The 12188-nt window shown below is 38.4% G+C and overlaps 1 protein-coding gene across 3 annotated transcripts in view; it reads left to right on the top strand.

Annotated features, from left to right (window-relative positions):
* The window catches only part of LOC108976684 (proclotting enzyme), a 15059-nt gene extending 3128 nt beyond the window's left edge, over window positions 1-11931 (top strand). Inside the window, exons 2-6 of one of the 3 annotated variants that reach the window (XM_018945929.1) lie at window positions 9346-9441; window positions 9516-10974; window positions 11037-11147; window positions 11209-11521; window positions 11588-11931. In XM_018945929.1, coding sequence (XP_018801474.1) covers window positions 9346-9441; window positions 9516-10974; window positions 11037-11147; window positions 11209-11521; window positions 11588-11746 — 2138 coding nt within the window. In that variant the 3' untranslated portion in view covers window positions 11747-11931. Of the gene's footprint in view, window positions 1-9345; window positions 9442-9511; window positions 10975-11036; window positions 11148-11208; window positions 11522-11587 lie in introns of those variants that run through there. The other 2 variants (XM_018945931.1, XM_018945930.1) reach the window with 2 other exon arrangements.
* Window positions 11932-12188: the final 257 nt, after the last annotated feature.

Here is a 12188-nt window from a genome sequence, read left to right as displayed (position 1 = left end):
ATAATTTTACAAAAAAAATAAAATATAATAATAATAATAAGCAGTGGCTATAAAAACAAATTATTGGCTGATAAATGAATAATAAAACATGTACATATTTACACAATAATATACATGTAGTATATAAGTAAATATATATGTGAGACATATGCAAATAAAAGCGAAAACAAGCGAAAATAAGGAAATATTGTCAGCGGGGTAGGTGGAAGCAATCACCGAAACTGGTTCCGTGACTGAGGAAAAGAAAGTGAAAATTATTCACGCGAAGCCGCCGCGGTWTGAAGTGACCATGTCTTTGTTGCTGTTGTGGTTTTTATTGCTTTTTTTGTTCCTCTTTATTAGCGTTGTTATTTTTTTTATTGCTTATTTAGTTTTAATTTGTAGACGCCGCATGTCGTTGTTATTTAATTTTATAAATGCAGAAATTGCTGTTGTTCGGCATTTTTTTGTGGTGACTGTGTGTTTGTGTGTCTTTTTGTGTTAATTTATTAGTTTTTATGTTGCACAAAATTATTGAAATTCCGATGCACAACAATTTGGTTAATTTTAATTTTGAMTTTTTGTGCAATTTTTTTTTCGCATTTTAGATTTGTTTAGTGGCTTCATTGATATAAAAATTTTTTGGCATTATTGATAGGTTTTAAACGTTAATCTATAAACCATAGTCTGGTATAAGATTACTAGATTTTTGCGCGTTTTTTCTAGCTCAAAAGAGTGTCTGCAAAGAGAGTATCTAATAAAGCTTGATAATAGATTTACTGCTGAAAGATAATAGATCAAAGTGAAAAATTCCTAACCCAACATAGTAAAACATAGTTTTTTTTTTGTCAAAATTCRTTTTTTTATTCAACATAGTTCTTATTAAGGGTGATATACTGATTACAGCGACCCTCTAACTTTTCGATATMATTTTTTTTGWAGTACGATTGTTTCTTTGCTWTCAAATAGACCTCAGTTACGGCGAYCACCTCTTTATTCGACAAATATTTCTTTCCWGCGAGCTTTCTTTTGAGATGTARGAACTGGAAATAGTAGTTGTTCGCCAGACCTGTGGAATACGGTGGATGTGAAAAAAATTGCATTAAACTCGTCCGTTTTTCAGCGATTTCGTTCTTCAAACAGTTTAATTCCTGTTCATGGTTCTTTCTTTTCCACAGTAGTAAATAAAACTAGTCGCTGCGCATCCCCAAATACAGATCACTTAACCTCGTTAGTATACTCCTGCGTTTTTTCAGGTTTTGTAGCCGGTTCATCTTCATCTTCAGTCCACCCGGATGACTGTCGATTGGACTTCKTAGWGAAATGATRKRGCYATGTTGCATTCATCGACACATATCGACGCAAAAACTCGGGTTTATCACACTCGAACAACGTCAATAARTGCTTTGAATCATCAACTCGTCGTTATTTTTGGTGAAAAGTGAGCTCACGCGCCAACCATTTTGCATCGAGCTTTTTCATACCAAAATATTTGCGAGTTATAAGAAGTACACATTCATTTAATACCTATAGAGTGTCTGCAATTTCGATCAATTTCACTTTCGGGTCATCCAAAATCTTTTTTGAGGACTTTTTTGATGGTTTTCGGAGGTAACAMGCTCCTTTGGGCGACTCCAGCGTTCACCGTCTTCGCTTAATTACTAATCATTGATATTCTTGTGGCAGAATTTGGAAACTCGTTGTAAGCCAAGTTTTTGCTTACACTATATTTTTTCCTTTCAAAAAGCAATATTTTATCACCYTTCATACATTATTTTTCTCAATAACAAAATTAGCTTCTCCCAAAATGATATAATCTAACTAAGGATCCGATAGTGAAATTTATAGAATAATTCATGCGAAATCGCTTGAATATATCTGGTAAAATGAAAAAGTTTTCTTTACAAACACTTGAGTCCGAGCTATCAGCTTTAGCTGTCATATTTCCGCGGTTTTGACACACGTTTTGGGAAGAAAAAGCCGTGTGCAAAATTTCAGATCGATATCTCAAAAACTTATAGTTAGTCCCTCACATGTACTCGTATACACATAGCTAGATTGACAGACATACAAACGGGCATGACTAAGTTTGTCACATTGATCGTTTACATACATATATAGACGCCATATAGGGTCTCCCATATTTTTGGAAAACACAACTGCTTACAATAACAAGAAACCAGCCATCATGCAAGCGGAACCCGGAATTACCGATGAAACTTGGAGTTGTGCTACCGTCTGACGCATTTTATTACAACACTACTTTTTCATAATATTATTGCATTAAATTTTTTCTTATATGCCTGCTCTCCACACCATTACCATATATACTATATTTCATGACAGTTGGGTCGCATGCGCCACCTTCTTATCTTGCACATTTATCGCTTTGCACGGGCTGCAGGCACAGAGGCGTCGCTGCTGGTTTGCTTATAATTTGTTTTCCTTTTCACTTGAAATTTTATATGCACTTTGGTTTTACCTTTGCACACACCAGTTTTTTTTTTTAGATATTTAAAGCCAACTGCAGGTTGTTTTATTGTCTCAGCTGAGATGTAATTGCCCGGATTATTGCCGTCACGCTATGTTAATCCACCAGTTATGTAAGTGATGAAAACTACAAGAAAAAAAAAACGGTTCAAGCAAGCATCTGCAACAATAAAAAATGCACATATATTGAGGAATTCAAGTGTCCACCGATGCGRTCGTTGAGACAAATCCACAGTACTCACTTTACGGCGAACGAGTTTTTCCAAACATAACGGGCTGCATGCAACCACGGTTATCTGCAAGTGTGCGGTAATGCCATTAACAAATATAGTACTTGAGTAACTGTGCGCAACACGACCGTGGCAGCATCCCAACAGCCGCCAGCTCCATGACGCGTTTAATTTTGGCAGCAGATGCAACATGACGACTGCAATGAATGGGCAAGCGGATGTATACGAGTACACAATAATTATTTCTATATAAATACTTAAGTGACTTTTCTTAGTACGTTAATTGTCCGAGTGATTTTGCGCCACTTTTTACTTCCAATTTTGTCTATGAAAACTATATGACAAAAAGAAAAACATATAAATAATACAAAAAGGAAATATGTGCAAGTGCATTGTATTACCAGATACCATACCTGTCTCTTATACACATCTAGATGTGTATAAGAGACAGATGGTAAACATCTAGGCAACTCACATAAAAAAATTAAGACTTTTGAGACCAAAGCAGCGAAATGCTTTGGCGATAACATATTCTGTTCCAAAGTACGGATACTATAGATTTATGTTCACCATACTTCCTACTGTGGTTTATTGTGAATGGTCTAGAACATTGTTTCCTCTGCGTGGTTCTCGAATATGAATGCTGTTCTGAYCTGAATAGAAAACAGAAATTAKGTCTCAGAGGGTCTATCCGTTGATTGCAATTTGTGATGACTCGTTCGAGCATTTCGACTGATAACTGGTGAATGCAACGCGTGATATTTTGCTCCAAGCTTAGAATCGAAGCGGTATTGTCCTTACTTTGTACTTTAGACTTTACAAGTTCCCACAGAAAAAAATTTAACGGTGTGATATTTTAGACGATCTTGGATCTTTAAAGCCCGTAGGACAAACCGATGTCGCTTGTGAAGGTCGRACGTCGTGGGCCAAGTTGTTCCGTACGACTCTTCACGGTCTTCGTGTACACTCTCAAATATGGCTGCTATATTTTGTTCACTGCGTGTTGGACATAGTTTATTCCTTTACTCAGTGGCTATAAAAGTCCTCAGTCCACCACAGCAAAATATCTGGCGGTCGAGATATATACCAAACTAAAACTTGAAAATGAATATTGAGATACCTAATCGTGGACCACTTTTGTGGTGCATTACAAGTGCAAGAGGATACTCAGCAGGAGCTGGGGCCTAAAACCGAATATAGTCATTTGGATACATACGGTTGTCATTAGACCAATCCTTACCATAGCGGATATTGGTCATTTGAAGAATATTTGTTAAAACTGAGTATGCYTTTCAGTCAAAAATCCACTCAGCTCGTCACGCTGATAAAAAAATTATATAATTTATTTATACAAGTTCTCTGAGATTTATTCATTAGAGAGTGGCTGTAAACGATGCTTTTACATATGTCTCAAATAGCTCACGACTTTCGGCTTAGACCAAGTATCTTCYGGGTARCCAAAAAACATCTATTTGAAGGCGAGTTAAAGTGGATTATCGAATCATCTGGGTTTTGGACTTGCCACCTTTAAAAACACCCTCCATTAAAAAGGTAACAACGGCCTTGTATTAAGGTTTACGATGCACCTGGAATGTTCGACACCTTACTTAGGAAGGTAAAGGCTGACGTCACGGCCGTTCAAGTAGTGCGGTGGATGGTACAAGGACTGAGACGAATAGGTCCTTGTGGCATTCATTACATATAACTTGAAAAAAAAAAAAAAAAAAAAAAAAAAAAAAAAAAAAAAAAAAAAAAAAAAAAAAAAAAAAAACTCAGGACAAAACTCTGTAAGCTGGCTTACGTACGCTTTCTCCCATACAATTTCCCGTATAAATATATTAAGGTAGTAATTTTATGTTTCAAAAAAGCACTACGAAATAAATGTCATAATTAAAAAAAATTTCACATAAAGTTAAAGTAATCTAAACCGATTCATACTACACATTCCAAAAGAAAATAATTTATTACATAAGAAAGAGTTTACAAAAAACAAATATCTTATATGTATAACAATTTTCAGCATTTTCAATGTGCGATGAGGTAATTATGAGCTTAAATAGTATTTGCACAAAATTTAAAAAAAAAAAAAAAAACCTTAAAAAAACAAAATATATATATATAATTTCAACCATGTTTACCTCTTATCTCTATCGGGAATATATGAGCTTTTGTGCTTTTCACCCGGCTGTTAGCGTTCGTAAACATTTCGTAATCGTAGTGAAGTGAACTAATTAGTTTTAGGCACAATAAGATTTCCTGTTACTTCGTTTTGGTTGTTGTTTTAAATTTCTTATTTTGTTTTGCTGCTTGCCACAGTTATGCAGAAGTACGCTGAACGCCATGCGTCATGCTTATGAAATACTACATACATACTTACATCCGAAAACATAAGGTTAACATTTTTGTACCACCCTTTTTTTTTACTGATTTTCCGTTAACTTCGGTTTTTATAACTACGTACGCACGCTACATGAAAGTATGCCGTAACGCACCCGCCTAACTATTTTGACATGCACGATGCGTAACGCTCAGATATGTGTACGCCCCAACACATCTAACTATTTTCTTTATGCACTCGTAAACATTCGGCTATATGTTATGTGCACCCGGCTGGAAAATTGTCAAATAGTTAAATGTAGCATATTATGATGCAATTGTCCTTTAAGTGCTCGAATTTAGAATTTAGAATGTATTTTGAGCTAAGTTTTCAATTAATAATAYTAAACACTAGAACAATTGTGTTGAATACAATTAATATTTCCTGTTGGTATATAAAGTTAAGTCAAAAAGTTCATAGAAAATAATTTTTTTATTTGATTTTGATYATTCCACATATTAGTCATGAGTTCGTCATTTATTCATTCACGCGCCTTCGATTKTTTATTATAGTTTTACTTAAATATTTCCTGCTGGGCATGCGCTTTCGCACCTGTGCTTTTGTCCAATGTGTTGTCTGTTGACTAGGTCATCTCCGGCTGTTTACTTTACGCGTATTTATTTAGTTTGCTACTCCGTCTATTTGACGGATTTTATTATTTCGTTGTGAATGTATGAGTACATATGTCCATAAAAGTATGGATGCGTGCTGCGTCATACATACCAGATGAGGTTAAGTACTTGTAGGTTGTTAGATATATAGGTTGTTGTTATGTGACATAACTGTAAGCCGCATATAATTGCTGCATTTTGCTGTTACCTCGACACAGTATTGTTAATGGTTAGAGGAAAATCATAAACAAAGATGGGCTGGGAGTTTCGCAATGAATCATGAGGCACGCCTTCGCATCAGTTTGGTTTCTAAAATATGTTGGGTTAGGTAAGCAGTCGGATTCCTCGTGAGACCACGAATACTTGGATAGCGACGTTTTGTGATGCCCAGAACTCCTGCCMAAAAAGACCGTAGCATGTGAATAAAACGCTTGGAGGCTGCCAACAATTGCAGCGGCTAATATCAAATCCAAATGCTTCAAATTTGATCTGACGAAAGTTGGATATCCGATGAGTCCAATTTTCGAAGACTCGTTCGAGCAAATCCGTCGAAAAGATTTTGCTCGAAGGCTTGGGTTGAAGTGGGATTTTCCGCAAAAGAAAAAGTCTAACGGTGCGATATCACTTCAAGATATCTGCTCACCGAAGTGTTCTCTCAAAATTGCATTGATTGATGCGATGTGTGGTRAGTAGCACTGTCTTGTTGAAGCCAAATGTTGCCGMGATCACGAGCTTCAATTTCAGGCATCAAMTRGTCGGTTATCATGATGCGAGAACGGTTGCCAYTGAAGGCTACGTCCTCACCGGCATCATTTTTGAAGAAGTATGGACCGTTGATTCCACCGCCCCACAAACTAAAGCAAACCATTCTCAGTTTTGGATGAAACGGCAGCTCTTGAATCTCTTTAGGCAGCTCTTCGTCCCAAATGCGACATTTTTATTTTTTGAGCCTTGCATTTAGCCAGAAATGGGCCTCATCATTGAACAAAATTTGGCTCGAAAACGTTGAATCTTTTAGCAACTTTTAATTTTTCTTATGGCGAAGCGATGCGCTTGCAAAGTTCGAGCGGCTTCAGTTCTTGCAAAAGCTTTCAATATAAGATCTCGACTTAAAATGCGCCAAGTAGTTCCATACGTCCGACCGAGTTGATGCGAATGGCGTCGAATTGACGCTCCACGGTCTTCGTGTTCACTTTCAGCCACGGCTACTATATTTTCTTCACTGTGTTTTGGTTGTGGTCTATTCGGTCGAATATTATCCTATAATKAATGCTTGGTCTCAAGATGGATGATAGTGTAGTGTTCTTTTGATTGTGCTCAGCTGGCAGGGTATTAAYTTYGTCTCCGATTCGTTTAAAGAAGCTCCCAGCTTTGTCAACTCTTCCGCCTCTTCGTTGCAAAATGCGTGAGTATAAAATGTTCGGTTGCAACCGCATTTACTCACTCGTTTCTTGTTGTTATTGCATTTTTGTGCGAAAAAACTGTGTCACTTTCACTTGCGGTCATAAAAAACTAAAATTTACACAAACATATACTGATGACATATAGATAGCCACCGAAGTGCACTTTAAGACGCAAAACCCATTTCAGTGCACCAGTTTTCACCAGCGTTGTGAGTAATCAATGAATCATTAAAATGTGGGAATTCCTGAAAAAAGAGTGTTTCAACTTATTGCTTTGCTCTTAAAAATTTTGAGTGTTACTTTTGATATTTTTAAATTTAATTGGCAACAAATAAGAAAAATAAATAAAAGATTTGCTAAAAAGCGCAAGTAAACAGAAGCACATAAACTATAAGACAAACTTACACAACAGGCTTATGACCATATGCAGTTGATGCACGAGCACTTGTAGTACATATGTACATACATTTTCGCATTGCATCATGGAGGCTTGGCTGTTACAGCATTTTCGACAATTTTTCCTTTCAGTTTGACCCAAAAATATTTSAAGTATTTTAAGACTTCATTACTTTACAGTTTTACCACGGATTGTGTAATAATATGCGGGTTTTATACTTTCACGGTATTGCGTTAAGGTTAGTTGCGGTTAAGTTTTGGGATTAATGGACTTACTTTTGTTTTATTTCCAAAAAGAAAATTTTTACAGATTGGCGAAAGTATATGAATCTTGTGAGTGGGGAGGTAAATGAAAGTATTTGTTCAAATTTGTTGTACTTACCATAATACATTGCACATTCAAATCGTTTAATAAAGCTGAGTTTCACGGAGTCGTTAGTCTTTCCGAGGTTAGATTTAGAGTTGGTGGAGGAGTACACTGTTTCCATCAGCTGCAGTTTTCTTGACCATAGCAGCGTCTATCAAGCGGAAGTGGATGCCTTAATGGTATAATTACTACAACATATAGATATTGGCAACCCTGGGTTGTGAGAGAGCAATCAGCTGACACGTTTCCACGGCAAAAACCAAAATGCTGTAGATTCCCACGTCATTCTACGTCAAAGAGAGAAGGGAGTAGCGTTTTTCACTGTGAACTTTCATTGCGCGCCCATAAGATAGGTCGTATCAGTTGACACGACCCATGATTCTACGTTTTTCACTGTTCCTGCTATTATGACCATCCATTACGATATTAGCTTTCAGTTCACTGACTGTGCGCTCAAGACTAGTGAAGGTATGTCTGTACTTTTTATCTTCAAGCTATTTTACACTCGAGTGATTTGAGTCACAGCAGTATTGTAGGAAACTGTGATGCTGTAGAGCTTGCCAGGAGAAGTACTTTCATTGCAATAGCTGTGAAATGAGAACGAGTTGGTTTTTTGTGCTTTACTGGCAGACTCTGGGCCGCAGTCCAGCTCACCAAGTGTTGGTCAATTAAGAGCAGTGGAGCAGAAGATCCTTCTGGCTCAGCGTAAATCGGAAAAGGWCTAGGGAGCTCTTCGCTTCCCACAAGGTTCACCTTTGAATGGTTGTAGACGTTCTGACTGGACAATGTCGGATCAGGATTYATGCGGTATTATTGAACATCTTACCGGATGCCAGTTRCATCAGCTGTTTGGAAGAAGATGAGATAGAATCATCTCAATACTTCCTCCACGATTGTACCGCTTTTGCCAGATCAGGACAAAAACCACTCGAATATCATATTTTTAGACATTCAGGGGAAATAGCGAAAATATAAATAAAACATTGAAGCTGATTTGTGATAGGTYCAGGTCGTTTTGCCGATATGCAACTACAGCAGTTTTTCGTCTGGCTTTACAGAGAACTGAACATAACAGTCTAAGTAGTGAAGTATTAACTATCTAATCTAATCCAACCTGACGTAAAATTTATAGTGGCATGGTATGTGATTTTCAATCAGTGTATTGTGGCATTAAGCCTCAATCGGTTGGAAATGAAAATTCGCTCATAACATACTTGATAGGTATTTAAAATCTTTCTTATGTTGCAGCCAGCCTTTTTTGGACCGGCTGGACTTTGAAGATGTAAATAACTTCGAACTGGAAATCCTACTTTTTAGACTTGTTTTCCCTTGTAAAAGCTCTCCGGATTAAATAAAACACATTATTATGGTAATAAGCAAATATTTGGGCTAATCTAGTTGCATGATTTCACATTTGCTCTTCCATTCTTGCCAAAATATACAAATTTTTAGCTCAATATACTAAAAAATGTTGRTTTAACTTCAATTTCAGCGCTTGCTGCTACTTTTCTCGCCCAACAATTATGTCATGCGGCCAAGCMCGATTCAGGTGATGACTATGAGCCGCGTCACTTAACCAACGATCAATGTAAGTTACGATGCTTAAGTGTCGTTGTATTTAGTTAAGCATATAGCTTGGATTCATATCTACTTTTAAGGCAGCGTCTTTTTTTCAGTCGCAATCGGACTCACCATTCTCACACGACTACGCGAGAGATGATGCTGCAGTTAGACGAAAAGGACGTGTGGAGACACACAAAATTAAGGAATTGAATCGCTTGCAAATGAACACGGAATCAAGATATTCCGATTCTGATTCTTCTGATTCTGAGTCGGAGAGTCGTGATGCTGGCTCGGAGTATGATGAGGATGAGGATGGAGATGAGTATTATGAGGATAGTGGTGAGGAAAGCAGCACAGACAGCAGTAGTGGTGAAACACTGCCTCGTTTGTTRTCGCAATCGGCTTTTAATCGTATTTCTGAAACTTTGGGTGCACTCAATACAATGGGTCATTTGTTGGTGGACATTACACGAGGGGGCCATGAACCTAAACCGGCAACACATGAAGAGCCCATAGTTAATGACGCAAGTGTTGGTGTCATTGCTTCTTCTACGCTAAATACATTTAGTACTCCGAGTTCGCCAACTGTTATTACAACCACAGCAACGCCATCTAGGAAGTTTAATGATATCAACCCGACAGCGAAAATTATCGCAACTCAGCCACTTGAGAACAATCTAATAAGCGAACAGAAAGTTGCGGAATTGTTRACTGCAGACAAACGTGTGGGAGAAACGGGTACACCAGCCAAACCAATGTTTGTGGAGACCAAAGAAATCARGAAAAAGAAAAAGAAGAAGAAGAACCGCAATAAGGTAAAGAAACCAGCATCCGAGTCAGCGCTTATTGCCACCAATGGACAACTACAACAGCTAAACAAAGTGTCAACAACATTAAGACCGACCACGACCACAATGCCAACAGTTACGCAATCAATAGACCGTTCTGATCAAGTGCCCGCAACTACTGAAGATGTTTCTGCGAAAGATGCGGAGAACTTTTGTAAAACACCTAGCGGTCGACCAGGGCGTTGTGAAGATTTRAGCAGTTGTCCCGCCTTGTTATTAAACTTGAGCAGTCTGCGCGAGTCACTCTGCTTTAAGAGCCTATTCGTACCGGGTGTGTGCTGTCCCTTACCGGARTCTTCAGCRGTACTCACRACRCAACGGCCACTCAAGCTGACAACGAAAGCGCCTAYTACGGCGCTCGCAACGAAACGGCCAACAACACGAAAACCAGCTTCCTCGCCAAGTTTGGTTTTRATACCGCAGTTGAAACCTTCAACTACCACAACAACGACAACGCAAAATCCACTTGGTAATGAACTGGAGCTTATAGGCAATAACAATATTGTGGACCCTGAAGAGTGTGGACAGCAGGAATATTCATCGGGTCGTATTGTGGGTGGTGTTGAAGCGCCGAATGGTCAATGGCCGTGGATGGCGGCAATCTTTTTGCATGGACCCAAACGTACGGAGTTCTGGTGTGGCGGTTCGCTCATTGGCACGAAGTACATTTTGACAGCTGCTCATTGTACGCGCGACTCGCGGCAAAAACCGTAAGTCATTAYATGAACCTCAACACTTTATATGTAAGTATGCTTCAAGCAACYTTTTACAGTTTCGCAGCGCGACAATTCACCGTGCGACTAGGCGATATTGACTTGTCTACAGATGCTGARCCTTCKGCGCCRGTCACATTTACCGTGAAGGAAGTGCGTGCGCATGAACGGTACACAGATAGCTGCTAAATGGTTTGCCACTATTTAATACGTGCCTATTTCTCTCCACAGTTTCTCACGTATCGGTTTCTATAACGACATTGCCATTTTGGTGCTGGACAAGCCAGTGCGTAARTCCAAATACGTGATACCGGTTTGCTTGCCRCGCGCCGGACGTGCGCCACCCAAAGAGCGTCTGCCGGGTCGTCGTGCGACGGTAGTTGGTTGGGGCACCACCTACTATGGCGGCAAGGAATCGACCACGCAACGTCAAGCTGAGTTGCCTATATGGCGTAACGAAGACTGCGATCGTTCSTACTTTCAACCCATAAATGAGAATTTCGTCTGTGCTGGCTACTCGGATGGTGGCGTRGATGCTTGTCAGGTAACCCAACATAGCTATATACTTAATTTCACCTTTTCATTATACAATATGGAACTATTCGCTTAGGGCGACTCTGGTGGACCACTTATGATGCGTTTTGAGTCGCGTTGGGTTCAACTCGGCGTTGTGTCGTTCGGCAATAAATGTGGCGAACCTGGATATCCTGGAGTCTACACAAGGGTTTCGCAATACTTGGATTGGATTCGTGATCACACGCGTGACTAGGCGCTAGGGACAATACATTGTCTTCGAAAATGTTGTTTTAGTTGTAAACCTTTTTGTTTTTTTAACTAATTTAAATAAGGTTACGAATCACTAGTCTACATAATTTTTTATGTGCATCACGTATTTACATAGTTCCGATATTTATTAACCTTCTAAAAAAAAAACTGCATATTAGTTTGTATAGAATGCGTAAATTATTGACAAGTTAATATATGGTATAATAATAAAAAAAAGATCTTTTAATTACTTTCAACCGTCAAGGCAAAGTTTAATGAGATGTAAAATAGAAATTGATTTCAGCTCACCCCTGAAACAAATAAAGCTTCCGGGTTGGTGCTGGTGCGAATTACAAGAGTGACCACAGTAGGAAATATTCACGGTTTTTTTTTCGTATTGTAGAGCAGGAAATATTCGACCCTTTGCGTTTTTGCATTGTGTTCTC

Source organism: Bactrocera latifrons, unplaced genomic scaffold, assembly GCF_001853355.1.
Source record: "Bactrocera latifrons isolate USDA-ARS-PBARC rearing strain unplaced genomic scaffold, ASM185335v1 scaffold_8, whole genome shotgun sequence".
In the NCBI taxonomy this organism is placed as follows: Eukaryota; Metazoa; Arthropoda; class Insecta; order Diptera; family Tephritidae; genus Bactrocera; species Bactrocera latifrons.
Note: the sequence above shows the minus strand (reverse complement) of the source record. Positions and strands in the feature narration are given on the sequence as shown.